This window comes from Cricetulus griseus (genome assembly GCF_003668045.3).
Source record: "Cricetulus griseus strain 17A/GY chromosome 1 unlocalized genomic scaffold, alternate assembly CriGri-PICRH-1.0 chr1_0, whole genome shotgun sequence".
Classification (NCBI taxonomy): Eukaryota; Metazoa; Chordata; class Mammalia; order Rodentia; family Cricetidae; genus Cricetulus; species Cricetulus griseus.
Genome location: NW_023276806.1, coordinates 27622194 through 27638474, shown reverse-complemented (window position 1 = coordinate 27638474; position 16281 = coordinate 27622194). Strand labels below are relative to the sequence as shown.

The window sequence follows — 16281 nt, the reverse complement described above, 5'->3', positions numbered from 1 at the left end:
TGTACATCAGGCAAAACATTTACGCGCATCAAATAAATTATAGAAAACCTGGCTTGTCTGGACATCTCTCTGCACCAGGTCTTTTGAGGGGATGTTTTAAAGAGTTACTCTCCTATGTAAAGGCCAGGCCTGTACTACATTATGTACTCTCTCTGAAGGTCTGTTTCCTCTTCCTTTTTGACTAAAAATTGGTAAAAAAAAAAAATTGGCAAGCAACTAAAAACAAACACAAACCAGACACAACCCCTCCGTTAAAATTAAAAGTTTAATAAGAATGCCAAGAACGTCAGTAAAGATGAGGTTTAGACCTTGTTAGACTCAAAAACGAAACTAACTAAAGTCACTTTCACATTTCAGATAAAGCAAGAAGTGCAAAATCATAAAATATCAGTAGGTTTGGGAAAAGCACAGTCCATCTGTGGCAAAATGTATACATTTTCAGAGTGCTACACCTTGAGGCACAGTATTAAACTGCTGGATAAACGAGGGATTCTGACAGAAGGCAGAGTCTCTTTCAAGTATGGTGTGAAGTCTTTGGTTGAGAGGTCCAGAAATCCACGTGTGAGTGGAGCAGGAGCTTGCAAATGCTGAGGTTTAGAATCACACAACTCTCTGATCGGGACAAACTATTCTGCTTAAGGAGTAGCATACCATCCACAAGCCATTTTATCCACAGTGTCTTCAGCCTCACTCAGTCCCTCTTATATTCAGTATGCTGGTCTAAAACAATCTCCAGGGTACCTAAAGATTAGCTGTATTTCATGCATCTCTTTTGAAAATGCTTATAACTTATGAAAAGGAAAACAGTATGGTGCGTAATATAAAGAACACAGCATCAAAAATTAGTCAATACGTGATTATATAATAGTCCACATTTCCTTTTTACTCATATTAGATCTTTATTCAGTAGCTATTATTTCTAGCTCAGTAAGCGTTTGGGAATCTGCCTGGGTACCTGGGCAAGAAGTCTGTGGGAAGATGCTGGAAGCTTTCGTTCTGTATTATGTTTTAGCTGCTAAGGCATCATTCTAAATTTGTTTAAAATGGTTACTTTAAATGATAAAAAAAAGTCCAGTATGTTTTAAAACGATGTCTTAAACAGGTATGGCAAATTATACTGGTTTAAAACTATCCTAAAGTGACAGTAATAAATGCATACATGGGCTCTTCCCTGAAGTGCCTTCCCTAGCTCACTCCCCAGAGGCCTGGACATCTACCAAGAATAAGGCATGGTGAGGAAGAGGCAGCAGTGTGGAGCCTGGCCCCAAGAAGTCCACTGGGATGAAAAGGGACACAGGTAACTGAGGACACAGGTACCCTGTGGGGTCAATACTGAGAAGGCTCAGAAAGTGCTTTCCGGTCACAAGGCCAAATGTTTCACAGACCCAGTGATGGCGTTTTATAATTGTGGGGCTTAACATTGCAAAGCCTCGGCCCCTCTAGTGTGTGGATTACATATACACACAAAGAAAACATCCATATAGGGTCGCTGAGTATCAGCACGGCTCCTTCCACAGGTCTTCAGAGACCGTGGGAAGGGCCAGCCTTGGGCACACCGGGCTCCCGCGGTTGATGTGAAGGATGCTTTGACACTGTTCAGCCTTAGCCCTAGGAGCAGAAGGTCCACAGTATTTCTCCATGATGGTCAATTCTTTCCCACATTTCCATGTGGCCCCTGGAAGGGCCACTAGAGGCCCTCTTATCAAGAAATGGCTTCTTGTCTTGGAGAATATTCAAGTCAGTCATACGACGGCTGGTGACACAGCAGGAAAAGAGGGGTCGGACTCCTTTGAATGAGAAATCCCTTTTTGATCAATTCCATTATCAGGTTTCTTGGGACAGCAGCCAGGGCCCAAGTCAGGGCAGAGCTGCGCCTCTGCACACAGCTGGGCGGAGCAGACCTGGCTGTGCACCAGGCTTGATGACCACTCGGTTACAGAGAGCAGACACAGGCAGACAATGACCTCAGGAGAATGCTTCTTTTTCCTCAACACACAGGGAAAGGGGACGTTTCATCCTAGCTCTATCGAAAGTAAAGAACCCAGCCCTAAATGCAAAAGATACTCATAAGACAAGCCCAAAGAAACTGACACAGAACCTATGCTAAAAAACAAAAGAAATAAAAAAAAAGAAAAAAATTCTTTCAATATAACCTAGGCCTGCAACCCTTTCTGACCAAGTGTCCATGCTGAACGCACTTCCATGTTGTCAGGGGCCCTGAAAGGTCTGAGGACAAATCTGAATTGCCCAGCATTTTTTTTTTTTTTAATAGCAGAGAGGCCATGAGAAATCTCATTACCCTCAGTTTACCATGAAATGATGGAGGGTGAGAGACAAGGTCTGCTCCTGATGGGATCTACATGACTAAATCCAGCATCCATGCTTCCCGGTGGGCAGGAGGCATCCACGGGGTGGCACCCTTTTCCTCCAGGTCTCTCGTCTGGAGCCTCTCTTGGCAGTGCTGAGTTGCTGGGCCCATGCTCAACAGCATGGAATTCTGCCTAGGGCACATCTAGCTGTTGCCCCCTCCTCTCTCCTCAGTGGCATCTTCATCTCTTTGAGACAGTTACATTAAATGGATGCGGGGCTAGTGTGAGACCAAATCTCCCAGTCATGATGGGCTTCTCAGAACCTTTGGGTAAAGCGAAGGTGAAACTCTGCATCAGGCTCACAAACATCAGGAATAATTCCATCTTTGCCAGCTGCTCTCCCATACACACCCGCTTCCCTAAAAGAGATCAGAGAAGAAGGGAAGATTACCATACAATCCTGTTCTTTTGTAGCAAGTGTCTAACTTGAGTCTGTGGAGGGTTTTAAAGTAAAATCGCCACATAAGCCACAGTCTCCTTCAGGTTGTCTGTCCACACAGCTAGTTGGATCCCAAGCAATAGTCACTCGGCTGCAGTACTACTTATCTCTCCTTCCCAGCCACCTGGAGGACTCAGGGGAAGAGTCAGAGTCAGATCAAAGTTTCTGGAACCTTCCATTTCCACAGAAAGGATTTTGTGTGTCTCAATCCAGGAACCTAAAGAAAGACCTGAAGGTAGAGAAGCTCCCCCCACTCCCCAACCAGCCTAGTAGACCAGGACCTGTTCTCAGGCCTATGACATGGTAGAGGCACTTACTGACACTGGTGCCCAGACACCCAAGACCTGACAACCCAAACTGAATCCCTGGGACCCACATGGCGGGAGAGAGCCAACTGTTTCAAGTTTGTCCTCGGGTGTGTCTTGGGGCATCTGACTCCCTCCCTAACACACACACACACACAACACACACACACACACAAACACACACACACACACATACACACACACACAACACACACACACAGATACACACACACACACACACACATACACACACACACACAGATACACACACACACACAGATACACACACACACACACAGATACACACACATACACACACACATACACACACACACAACACACACACACAGATACACACACACACATACACACACATACACACACACACAGATACACACACACACACAGATACACACACACACACAGATACACACACACATACACACACACACACAGATACACACACACACAGATACACACACACACAGATACACACACACACACAGATACACACACACACACACACATACACACACACACACAGATACACACACAAACACAGAGATACACACACAGATACACACACACAGATACACACACAAACACAGAGATACACACACACCTACACACACAGATACACACACACACACACACACATACACACACACACACAGATACACACACACACAGATACACACACACACAGATACACTCACACACACACAGATACACTCACACACACACAGATACACACACACACATACACACACACACACAGATACACTCACACACACACAGATACACACACACACACACAGATACACACACACACACACACACACACAAAGTAAGTAAATAAAATGTAATTTTTAAAAAGTTGTGCTTAACACAAGTAGTCCATTAACCTCCCCTGCTTCTTAGGCCCCAAAGAGCCTAAGCAACCAGGAAAGGAAGATTTCTAGTCATAAAGATTAAGTCCAACTCCTCCCTCCTTTCTTCTGTCTCTCCTGGGGATGGAACCGAGGGGCTCAAACATGCAAGGCAAACAGAACACGCCACTACTGAGTCACTGCTGTCCACAGCTCTACTTTTGTTTTTTATTTTTTGAAGAAACAAAAAGTTGGGCCAGCAAGGCAACTCAGTGGGTGAGAACCCTGCTGTTCGCTACACCTACACTTACATATACATAGCTCAAACACACTCGAGTACACACACGTGCACGCACGCTCATGCACACGTGGGTATGCACACACAATAATGACGAAGTTAAGAACAAATTTAAAACCAAGGTTTAACTGACCTATCCCAAAAGGAATAAAAGTTTCTTTTTTCAAGAGTTGTCCCTGGTCATCCAGAAACCGATCAGGACAGAAGTCATCTGGCTTCTCCCAAATGGCTGGGTCTCTGTGTACCGACCACAAGTTGGGGATGACCACTGTGCCTTTAGGAATAGTGTATCCTTGGAGGACTGCAGACAACAAAGAGAAGTCAGTGCCTCACTCTCACTATTGGTTTTCTTCAAACATCACTGTGTTAAGAGTGAAATTATTTACCTCCTTAACACTGTAATTGATGGAGACCAAATTCTGAGGTTCTTGAGGGGAGGGGTAAGATCTTATCAATCAGTACTTTCTCTCTGCTTTGCCCCAGACCCAGCCTGAGATGGGAGTGGTGGAGTTAGGTGTTGGATCAAGTCAGGCCCTATGAGCCAAGTCAGGCCATAAAACTTATAATCAAGAAAACACTAAAACAGAAATAGGACATTCTAGGTAAACTTTCCCCAAGATTTATATACTCTTAAAAATTACACAGAAACGTGTCTTAGTTAAGGTTACTATTACTGTAATGAAATAGCATGACTAAAGCAACTTAGAAAGAAAGGGTTTATTTGTCTTATACTTTTCATTTCCTTTTTTTGTTTGTTTGTTTTTTGTTTTTTTGGTCTTTTTTTGAGACAGGGTTTCTCCATAGCTTTGGAGCCTGTCCTGAAACTGGCTTTATAGACCATAATGGCCTCAAACTCACAGGGATCTGCCTGCCTCTGAGTGCTGGGATTAAAGGTGATCATCTCCACCACCCCCCAGCTACACTTTCATTTCAGTGTCCATCATTGAAGGAAGTCAGGACAGGAACTCACAGGTCAGGATCCTGGAGGCAGGAGCTGATGCAGAGGCCATGGAGGGGTGCTGCTTACTGACTTGCTCACATGGCTTGCTCAGCCTGCTTTCTTATAGAACCCAGGGCCACCAGTCCAGGGATGGCACCACTTACAATAGGCTGGGCCCTCACCCATCGATCACTAATTAAGAAAATGCCCTATAGCAGCAGTTTTCAACCTGTGGGTGGAGACCCCTATGGGGGTAGAACGACCCTTTCACAGGGGTTGCCTCAGACCATCAGAAATATCAGACATTTACATTATGATTCATAACTAGCAAAATTACAGTTATGATGTAGCAACGAAAATAATTTTATGGCTGAGGTCACCACCTGAGGAACTGTAATAAGGCAGAACGGTCAGAGCATTAGGAAGGTGGAGAACCACTGCCCTAGAGGATTGCCTACAGCCCAATCTTAAGTGAGGTTCCCTCCTCTCAGATGACATTAGCTTGTGTCAAGTTGACATAAAACTGTCCAGCACAGGATGGAACAGCTTACAGGCTTTTCTGTCCAATTTGATGGGGAGGGCATACTAAGAAAAAAGACCTGCAGGGAACTCAAATTGCACTAGTACCAGCTGCAGGCTGGCTAATACCACACAGGTGCCGGCTACTACAGTTGAGTCTAATTTGCATTCTGTCTCAAGAAGCCTTAAATTTTGCCCTTGCCATCAACCTCTGTCTGTCTCTTTGAAACAGAGTTACAATTCTCCTGCTTCAGCCTCCCTGGGATTACAGGTGTGTAGCATCCTTCCTTATAAAGAGGGTTAAAGGCATGCTGGACTCCACCATGTGATAGGTTAAAGTTCCTGACCCTAGAATCAGGCTGGGACATTTCAATTTTTAAATAATTACACTTTGGTTGCAGAATTTTAAAAACCAAAGTGGGCAAATTTGGGGAAGACTAAAGGGGCCACTGTCAACTCCAGAATTTCGTCTGCCCAAATAGCTGACTTGGAGGATGACATCATATTTTGCTAATGTAAGTGTGAGTGTACCAGAGGCCATCCTGGTAACGACTACGGTGCCTGCACCAATGATGACCATTAAGTGTCAAAACAATCCCTGGACCTTTCAGCCTGGATCACAGAGCTAGTTCTGCTGTGATCACAGCCCTCCCCACACTGCGCACCCTCAGGGGCATGCAGAGAAGGCAGGCTCCTGACTTGCCTGTTTTCTCCGAAGTCATATGAGGAATGGCAAGTGGCACTGCCATGGATAGCCTCTGCACCTCCATGATGGTGGCTTCTGTGTATGGCATCTGGGCCTTGTCCGTGAGGGAAGGAACCCGGTCACAACCAATGACCCTTTCAATTTCTTCATGAACTTTTTCTATGCAAAAAGGAAAGAAGAAAGCACAGATAAGCCCGGGAGTGCCGAGTCAGCACTGTTATGCAAACTTTACCCAGTGAGGGATAACTGTGGCCTCATTCAAGATTGGTAGAGACATAAGCCATTGGGCTGGAGCTCTGCAGGACAGACGTGCAGAAGAAACAGCATGTTGGACTCAGGGGCACCCAACAGTCAACTCTTATGTGACTCTCTAAGTTGTAACATCACATGGAAGTTCAGAATACCCAAGAAACCCTACCTGTGGGGTTGCTGTAGTTGAAGACATCCTTCAAAAGCCTGTGGTTGCACACCTGTTCTCCACAGTGGTGTCATTATAAGGGAGAACCTTGTGGGAGGATTTAGGTTCAAGGGGTATGCCCTTGAAGAGAATTGTGCAACTCTGGAACTTCCATGTCTTCTGCATCTGCCCAGAGGAAATTCCCCTCCACAATGCACTGTCTTAACCACAGGCACCATGGCAATAGAGCCAACTGGTCATAGACTGAATGCCAGAAACCACCAGCCAAAATACTTCTCTCATGTAAGTAGATTAGCAATCCCACTTTGTTGCAGCATTGAAAAGCTAGCTAGGTTCATGTGAGTGTGTGTACTCCTCACCAACCTGGATTCTTGAGACTCAAAAACTTTATATAATAACAAAGTTACTGTTTTAGGCAACTAAGTTTGGGAATAATCTGTTGCTTAGTAATAGATAGTTAAAATAGGTAGCCACAATGACGACTACAGTAAGGAAAAAATGGACCCTTAAAGGAGTTCACAACTCCATCCCCTGATGCTTTGTAAATGGGATACCCTTCCATGGTGTCTTGGTCTGTTTTCAGTCTCTGTAACAGCAAACTTGAAGCTCACAGTTTTGGAAGACCCAAGTCTAAGAACAGCAGCTCTTTGGTTACATCAAAGCCCTGCAGTTAGCAGGGACAGGTCACATGGCAAACAGGAATCCAGAGGGACTCCGGCCAAGGCTGCTCCTTTTGTAAAAACCCACTCTCATGGGAACTAACTAGGGTCCCGTGAGAACTACATTAACCTGTTGGGGGAAGTGAGAGCTGGCGTGGGAAAGGGATTCCACCATGCTTTTCTATTTCTTCCTTCATGTACTTGAACTCCTCAGGAATCCTTGTCTCCAGAATAAGCTTTCTGAGGTTCCTGTGACTAATTACCTTGCTTCAGGTATCTCAAGGTTCTACTTCCTCAATGTGACACCACCAACGACCAAATTTCCAGCACATGAACCTTTTGGGGATACCTTCAAATCATATCCCACTGATAGTGCATAGCTGAAGGGATTTCGCTGACCCAACTAAATTAAGGATGTAAACATGGGGAACACATCCTGAGCTAGTCAGTGTATCTCCCTGTACGTACAGTTATATGCTATGGGATAACACTAGTTGATCACAGAACATACAAACAAGTATGGTCCTGTAAGGCGGTATTGCCTAGTGACACTACCTTCCTTTAAGCGTACTCTGTGATTACAGTGATGAAATCATCCAATGTCATATTCTCAGAACATGAACCCGTTACTAAGCACATGGGCTTTAATCAGATCGTCTTCCCCAGCCAAATTTAAGTTAGAAGGAGATCTGAACACGGAAGCCTGGTCAGAGTGCTGCAGCTTCACTGACTCTGGAGACAGAGAAAATGACCACAAGTCAAGCAAGCCGGAAAGAGTAAGGAAATGGATTTTCCTCTAGGGCCTCCAGAGAGCGACACAGCCTGCTCAACACCCCTGTCTATAGTCCAGGGAAGCACACACCACACTTCTGAGATAGTCTTAGAATAAATTCAGGTGTGTTTAAGTGACAAGGTTTGTGGTGACTAGTGACAGCTAAAGAAGAAACCAATCTACCACGCTCCCGTACTCATCTGGTGTTAACTGCCACTGCCACGTGCTGTCCCTGGGCTGATGTGGTGGTACCAGCTGTGACTTTCACTGGCTTTGGGGGGCCTGTGTTCTCCATTTTCAGAACAGGATGAAAAGGTTCGGATGTACATTATGATTTGCTTAGCCCTAAAACACCCACTTCCTGACGGTTCTTCACTTCCATGGATCCCACAGGGACCTGGACAGTGGAGCCTGAAGCAGGGGTGAGCGAGCACTAGCCCATCTAGAAACTCGGGGGCTTCACTGTTCACATCTTAAGCTCCCTATAAAAATGCAAGTTGTTTTCCAACCTGGAAACATGAGTGCCCGGAGCCAGCAGATCACAGAGGTTGCGACCTGGTTTTATAACCTGCCTTTAGCCTGAGGAAAGAACAAATCTACCAATTACTTTGCACGTCAGGGTTCAGTGACATATACAGCAGGCACCAAAGCAAAGAGTTGGTTGTGGTGTCAGTGCCAGCAATGAAGAGGTCCCCAATGATGTAGAACAGGTAGTCCTCACTGAAGCTGGTGCTGCTGCTGGCTCTCCTCTCCGCCTCCACATGCAGAAGGTACATGTCTATGAAGTCCTGAGGGTTGCTGGCGTCCAGAGACTCCTGATGCTCTTTGATGATGTTTTTAAGGAAGCAGGTGATGTCCCTTTCAATCTGCCTCAGTTCCTTACAGGGCCCAAAGGGAAGGTAGTAAAACCAGGAGCATAAGTTAATCAGGAAGAGCTGGCTGTGCAAGCAGATTTCTAACCCTCGAGACATGAAGTCCAGCACCTTCTTAAACTCCGTGTTCGTGTAATCGAAGCGCTGGCCGAAACACAAGGAACAGATGATGTTAGAGACGGCATTGCTGATGATGGGGAAGGGGCTGAAGGGGGCGTCTCCGTGCTTTTGCATTTCCTCTTTTACGTACTTGAACTCCTCAATAATCTTGGGTTCCAGGCTAAGCTTTCCCAAACCGAAATGACGAAGTGTCGAATGGGAGAACTTCCTCTGCTGCTTCCAGACTGCACCATAGTGTGCAAACACAATTCCTGTGAAAGACAGAGGAAGGTGAGAGCAAAGCCTGGGAACAGCAAGCAGGACATACCAGGAGGTATGTTCAAGGTCTCTTGGCCAAAGTTCATATGCAGATAAAGACAAGCAGCCAGGTTCATGTTTCAGTATAAAGACATTTGCTCCCAATAAACGCTGAGTCTAAGTTAGGGTCACTTGCTATAAAGTTATTATTTATTATAACTTCTGGGAAAATGAAAAGCAATGAGTTTTGATGACTAAAATTATTGCGAACTTAAATATCTCTATATGTCACAACAGTAGATTCAGGCTTTAAACATCTTTCAAACAAAAAGCACCCATACTTTTAGCAGGCTTTCTTTTGTACCACCAAACAGCTCCCAAATCATGACACGGGGACTTATTGCTAAGTAAATGCTCAGCCTTATCTTATGCTTGTCCCACTAGCTCTGATAGCTTATTTTAACCTGTTTCTCTTCATCTATATTTTGCTTCAGGGCTTTTTACCTTTCTTTCATTCCGTATGTCCTACCCCATGTATGGCCGGCTGGTGGCTGCCTGGCTGGCTGGCTCCAGGCATCTCTCTGTTTCTCCCTCGTTCTTTTCTCTCTGCCCACCAGTCCCACCTATCCCTCTACTGACTAGCTATTGGCTGTTCAGCTTTTTATTAGACCAATCAAGTGCCTTAGGCAGGCAAAGCAACACATAGTTAAATAAATAAATGCAGCATAAACAAATACATCTTTGCCTAGTTAAAGTGATATTCCACAACACATACTCAAAATGCCATATTCTAAGCACCATGCACAGAAGTATAACCACAGTGCCAGACTGACACAGATGCAGAAAGCACACCACCTGGCTTTCCACTCAAACCCCAGCTTCTGCAGTGCTGTGTACACAGCAGACACTTGCTAAAGCATTGGCTGAATAAATGAACACCCCATCTGGGAGAGAACCACTAGGGGTCAGTAAATGTTAAGTAATCAAATGTAGGCTGAGGGCAAAAATCTGAAGCACCTGAACTCAAGAGCTGCATCCTACTTGATCCGAACATGTGCATCTCCTACCATGGAGCCCAACAGAACTGCTCCTCGATGGACCAACTATTATCAAGGGTGTCTTACTTCCCGCTACCCACTTCATCCTTTTAGTTTCCACGATGTCCTTTATCATGTTGGCCAGTTTTCCTCCTGTGGGGAGCAGATGAAGTCCTGGACAATGTGTGTTGCTGACTTGAGCATGACCATGTTCAGGACCCCAATGCCGCAGACTAAGGAACAGCAAAGCCACCCAAACAGTATCACAAGCTAGGACCAAGTGTTGAAACACATGAGCCTGTGGAGGACATTCCACATCCAAACTACCAACACCACCATGTTCTGAGTCCTTTGCATGTGGTGTGCAGGACAGTGCACAGGAAATGCTGACCTGGTTCTCTTGTTGAGTTCTTTTATTCTGTAAGTACCGCTATGAGGTGTCCTTCAAGAGTGAGGGTTCGGCTCAGTCATACAGTACATAACTACCATGCACAAAGCCCTGAGTTCAATCCCCAGCAGTGGGAAAAAGAGAAACATTTCAGTATAAACATCTATGTAGATAAATGCAGGGTTGAATATGGACTTCCTCCAAATTTTAAAGATATCACTATGAGCCATCACATGAATACACATTGTCAAATTACTGTCCTAGATAGAGTAAGAGTGGAGCAGAAGAACACCTACAAGTAAGTATATGGATGCCGTTTGTTCTAAGCAGCAGCCATCACTCAGTATTTGTAGTTTTTTATTTTCACCACTAGAGGGTTGAAGTGTACATTTTCATTTGCCTTTCTGTGTGGGTCATTGATGGGTTTATTTCACCATTCATACCTACTGTGTGGATATTTTCTTCCTATATATTTTAAATACAGTTAACCTCTCTCATCATGTGATCTTTTTGATAAGCGTAAGTTGATGGATGATGCCATTCTGTATGTATGTTTCTCTTATTGGCCAATGGAGTCAGGAAGATAGGCAGGACTAGGAGACAAGGAGAATTCTGGGAAAGGTAAGCAGAGAGAGACCATGAGAAACACCACTCTCTGCCTTAGTCAATTGACTATCTCTTACTGCATCTGGAGCTCACCACTTGGCTGGTAGCCTGTTGCTGGACATTTGAGCACACTGTGTGAAATGCACCTTCTGATTGGTTTTATAAAGAGCTGAAGGGCCAATAGATAGGCAAGAGAGAATAGGCGGGACTTCTGGATTCACCAGAGAGCAGCAGAGGGAGTTGGATATATAGTATGGAGAGGTAATGATCCTGGTGGCAGAATGTAGACTAATATAAAAGGGTTCATTTAAGTTATAAGAGCTATTTGGGAACAAGATTAAGCTAAGGCCTAGCTTTCATAATTAATAAGAACTCTCTATGCCATTTGAGAACTGGTAGTACAAAGAAAGTCCAACTACAGTAGCCAGATGTCTCAGCATTTGGAACTCTATTCCGAACATCAGTTCTGTTCACTGTGGCCGACAGCTATAAAGTCAAGGAGCTGCCACTTAAATTGGATTGGGGTATAGAGAACATTGGAGGTCCAAGCCAAGATACACTTCCTTGTCTTCTTTCATGAGTGGCCAGATTAGTTGGATGTTCTTGGCCTAAATTTCATACAGAGTAAACTTCCAAAGACTTCTTTCTGTCTTAATCTAGAAGCATCTTGCACAGGGGCTGTCATATGTCCTCTGTCTTGAACCCATCTCTAGCCAAGAGGCCAATATGGTGCAGTGTAACCCAGAGCATTCATCTTCCGTCTCCTGCAGAGGCTGGAGTGGTCTTAGGAACAAGAGCTAAGTACAGGTTATGTAACATCCAAATCCCACCTGTGTTAGCCCAATGCTCATGCTGTCTCCTCGGATTACAGGTGCCTCTAATTCCAGAGCCTCTCTGGGGCCCTGACGGGGGAGTTTCCATAGGAAACTTAGGAATCAGGTGAGGGAGGGGATGCCGAAATGTGAAGTCCTGAACAGAAGCACATATGCCACCCACCAGGAAGTAAAGTGACGGCTTCAGTCTTGTACTTCAGTGTCTAAAGATAGAATACAGGATTGGGAGATGGCTGAAGAGTCAAGATCAACACTTCAGTGTCTGCAGAGGGAGATACACATGGAGTATGGGGGCAGAGTAGAAACTGTCGGGCACAGTCTTGAAATATCCTCTGTCCCTCCCCCAGTATTCTTTTAAACTTAATTTCAGGCAAGCTCTTAAGACATGGATAGACAGCAGCCATGTCTTTTTGTGAAATTATTAGAGAGACTAGGAACAAAAACATTTGGTTCAACAGGCTCCTGTTGGCTTCTGGACTTTATATTATTTACTTTATTTATTTATTTATTTATTTATTATTGTTTTTTTGAGACAAGGTTTCTCTGTGTAACAGTCTTGACTGTCCTGGAACTTGCTTTGTAGACCAGGCTGGCCTTGAACTCACTGAAGATCCACCTGCCTCTGCCTCACAAGTGCTGGGATTAAAGGTGTGTGCCACCACTGCCCGGCTGGCTTCTAGACTTTCTTATACTTTTGGAGTTGAAAGTCACTGGGTAGAGGGGGGCCTTGAAGTCAGTTCAAGCCACCCCAAGACCAAGTTCTCAGCACAAAGATTTATTTGTCCCAGAGTGACACCGGGCAGGGAATAAGAGACAAACACAGGAGACAGAGTAGACGGGAGAAGGGGAAGGGAACAGGGGGAGAGAAAAGGGGCAAGAGAGGGGGAAGGGATATTTGTCGGGGAGTGATGACAAAGGAGTGTCTCTGGATAGAGAGGAGGCAGATGTGGCCCATAGGCAAATGGCAGTTTATAAAGGTAAAATGAGAAACCCAGTGATAGGATGAGCTGGTTAGTTTTGATTGTGCATGTTACTGAAGGTGGCCAAAGGGGACTTTTGATTGCTGGACTTCAATACTTTGATAGTTGAACTCTGGTAGTCAGCCTTGGGAGGAGGAAGTGGCCAAACGAGGGAACGGACCTTTAGGGCTGTAATCTAGCTGTTTTTAGGAAGGCAGAGGGAATGGGGGAAAGGGCAAGGCTTGCCAGAGAGAGCCATGTTTGCCATGCTCGGGAGAGCCATGTTTGCCATGCTCGGGCTGGCTAGAGTTCCTTCACTGGGTGAAAACAATTTTCTCTTCCCTTTTCTAACGCGACCAAAGTTAGAAATGCCGGGGTCACAGACCTATGAGTGAGGAGGCCTCGCGCGGGACAGAGAAGGGCTGGCTCGCAGGAGGGTGGCCCCTGATTTCACACTTCGGCATGCCCCCCCACCCCTAACTTTCCCGTGGCTCTCCCACTTTGATCTCCCGCTAGAAACTAGCCTCCAGCACCGGCCTGCTCACCCTTCTCCTTGGTCATGATGGAGATGAGCGGCATGCGCGGACGGTCACTGAACACTTCGGCCTGCTGCACTAGCGCCTCGCGCACGCTGTGGAAGTCGCTGAGGACCACCACCAGGCGGTGGCCGATGAATAAGCTGAAGACATTGCCGTAGACCCCGGCCAGCCTGGCCAGGCGCACGTGCGTGGCCACGGCGTCCGTGTCCTTCTGGCCGCCCGCGCCCAGCCAGAACTGCCGCCGCAGGAAGCGCGGCACCAGCAAGTGCCCGATGTTCCCCACGAGGGGCCGGGGTGCGGGCCCCGGAGGGATGCCGCATGCGCGCTGCCGCCGCAGCCAGACCCAGCCCAGCAGCACCGCCAGCCCGCAAAGCAGCAGCGCCCCTCCCGCAGCCCGCAAGCGCGGCCCAGCTCCCGGCGGCTCCCCAGCCGCGGGATGCGGATCCCCGGGCGAGGACATGCTCTAGGCGCCCGCGTCTAGCTCCGCAGCAGACGCCTGTCGCCCGCCAGCATGGTCCGAAGGTCAGGGGAGGGGCAGGGCAAGGTGCGCTCTCCGGATTGGCTGCGCCGCGTGCCCTTCTCCGCATCCTCCAATCAACTGCTCTTACGCGAGGTAGGGGTGGGGCCGTCCTACCGGACAGCTGATAGAGGCCTGAAGCAACAGAGTGTAGCTTGTCTTGTTGGCTTGTTTGTGTTTGCTTTGTTTCTTTGTCTAGCCTGTATAGTGCACTAGCAGCGGCAGGCTCCTCCGGAAAGTGAGGGCTTTCTGTGGGTTTCTGCGTGTGTCCTGATTATATCAAAACACTCACAGATTGGGAAGGCGGATGAGGGCTTGATTATCAGCAGCATCAGATCAGACCTGAGACGCTGATTTTATAATAAAACATGTGACTTGCGGATATTCCAACAACACGGTCCTTGAATCTGCTCTGGTGATGGCCTCTAAGTGTTTTACCTGCCTGTTATTTACAGGCATGGTGCTGTGGTTTCTCTTGGTTAGGTTGGTCCTAGAATTGTCAAGGGTGGGCCGATTTTTAATTCTATTTTGATGGCCTAGAATTCCCAATGTAGATCAGGTTGACCTCGAATCCTGAGATTTACCTGCCTCTGCCTCCAGAATTCGGGTATTAAAAGCATATGCTACCTTGCTTGGCCAAGATTGAACCAATTTTCAAGCTCTTCATTTTGTGATGTTGGGGATCAAATCCTAGGCTTTGCTTTTGCTAGGGAAGTGCTTCGTCTTTGATCCACATCTCAGGTTCCTGTATTAGACCAATTCAACTTTGATCTTTTCCCTCTTCTAAACACATGGTGATTCTATCTTTCTTTAAAGAGAAGTTCAATTCACAAAATATTTTAAACTGTTTAGTCCTTTTTATGGCAGAGGAATCTACTGGACACATTTGTTTGCCTTATCTTCTGCGGTTTCCTTGTTACCAAACACATGGATTGCTGAGATTTTGGGATTAAGATCCTCGTTCCAATCCTTACACAACTTTGTACAAATAAAACTGGACTCTGCTACCTTTGAAATTCTGCCTTCCACGAGATTTACGTCATTCTAGGGAGTTCCTGCCTTCCCCTCCCCTAGGACTATCCTGCATGCAACTAATTCTGGAGGGTGATTGAAGACAGACCTAATTTAACAGCCAACAGCCTTCCTCTTGTGTAACTGCACTCATGCCATTTCCTAAATATTCTCTTATTTTCATTAATAGCTGTGTACAGTAGGTAGAAAGTGTTTGTGCCGAGTTATAACTATGCCCCAGTTCATATATTCAAGAACCAGTCCCCATTTCCTCAGACTACGACCCTCATGTCTAGGAGGGGTTGTATCAGATGTAATTAAGTTATGTGTGTGGACCTAGGGTCAAGTGGGTGGCCCCTAATCCAGGATTACTGGAGCCTGTGAAGGGACTAGGGCACAGAAGAAAGGCCATGTGAGGACCTAGCAAGAAGGCAGCATCAGCCTCAGAAGCTGGCCCTGGAAATACTTTGATCTGGACTTCTGGCCTCTAGAACCATGGGAAGTAAATTTCTGCTATCAAGCTACCTTCTCTATAGCCTTTGGTGGCAATCTTACAAACTCATATGAAAAGCCATATTGTTCTTCCTAACACTGGGTACCACTTAAAACCTCAATTACAACTCACCCAGGAGTTGTAGGAAAGGATGTCTGTCTTTCCCAATTAAATGCAGGGCATTCCTGCTGGGTAAAGGGACACTTTCTACTCGTTGTGTGACCAAACTACCCCTGGGTAGATGAAATACACATATTTTCTCACTCCAGATAGGCAACACATGACAGACCAAAGTACAGATACCACCAGAATAAGTTGTACTGGGGTGAGTACTCAGTACTCACCATACTCAGCAGTATGGGTGAGGGGTCACTT

At 46.0% G+C, this 16281-nt stretch overlaps 1 protein-coding gene across 1 annotated transcript; it reads right to left on the bottom strand.

Annotated features, from left to right (window-relative positions):
* Positions 1 to 247: 247 nt before the first annotated feature.
* On the bottom strand, positions 248 to 14401 carry LOC100761779 (cytochrome P450 2U1). The gene is made up of 5 exons (XM_027395720.2): positions 13892 to 14401; positions 8902 to 9537; positions 6443 to 6604; positions 4414 to 4581; positions 248 to 2728 (listed from the first exon to the last, which is right to left on the bottom strand). Exons 1-5 carry the CDS (start codon positions 14343 to 14345, stop codon positions 2550 to 2552), a joined length of 1599 nt encoding a protein of 532 aa, XP_027251521.1. The 5' UTR covers positions 14346 to 14401; the 3' UTR covers positions 248 to 2549.
* Positions 14402 to 16281: the final 1880 nt, after the last annotated feature.

Excerpts from the sequence above, each read along its gene's own strand:
- LOC100761779 (XM_027395720.2), bottom strand. The coding sequence starts at position 14,345 with ATGTCCTCGCCCGGGGATCCGCATCCCGCGGCTGGGGAGCCGCCGGGA. Across the intron at positions 4,582-6,442 it reads TATGACTTCGGAGAAAACAG|TCCTCCAAGGATACACTATT; the intron begins GCAAGTCAGGAG and ends TGTTGTCTGCAG. Across the intron at positions 2,729-4,413 it reads TTTTATTCCTTTTGGGATAG|GGAAGCGGGTGTGTATGGGA; the intron begins GTCAGTTAAACC and ends GATCTCTTTTAG.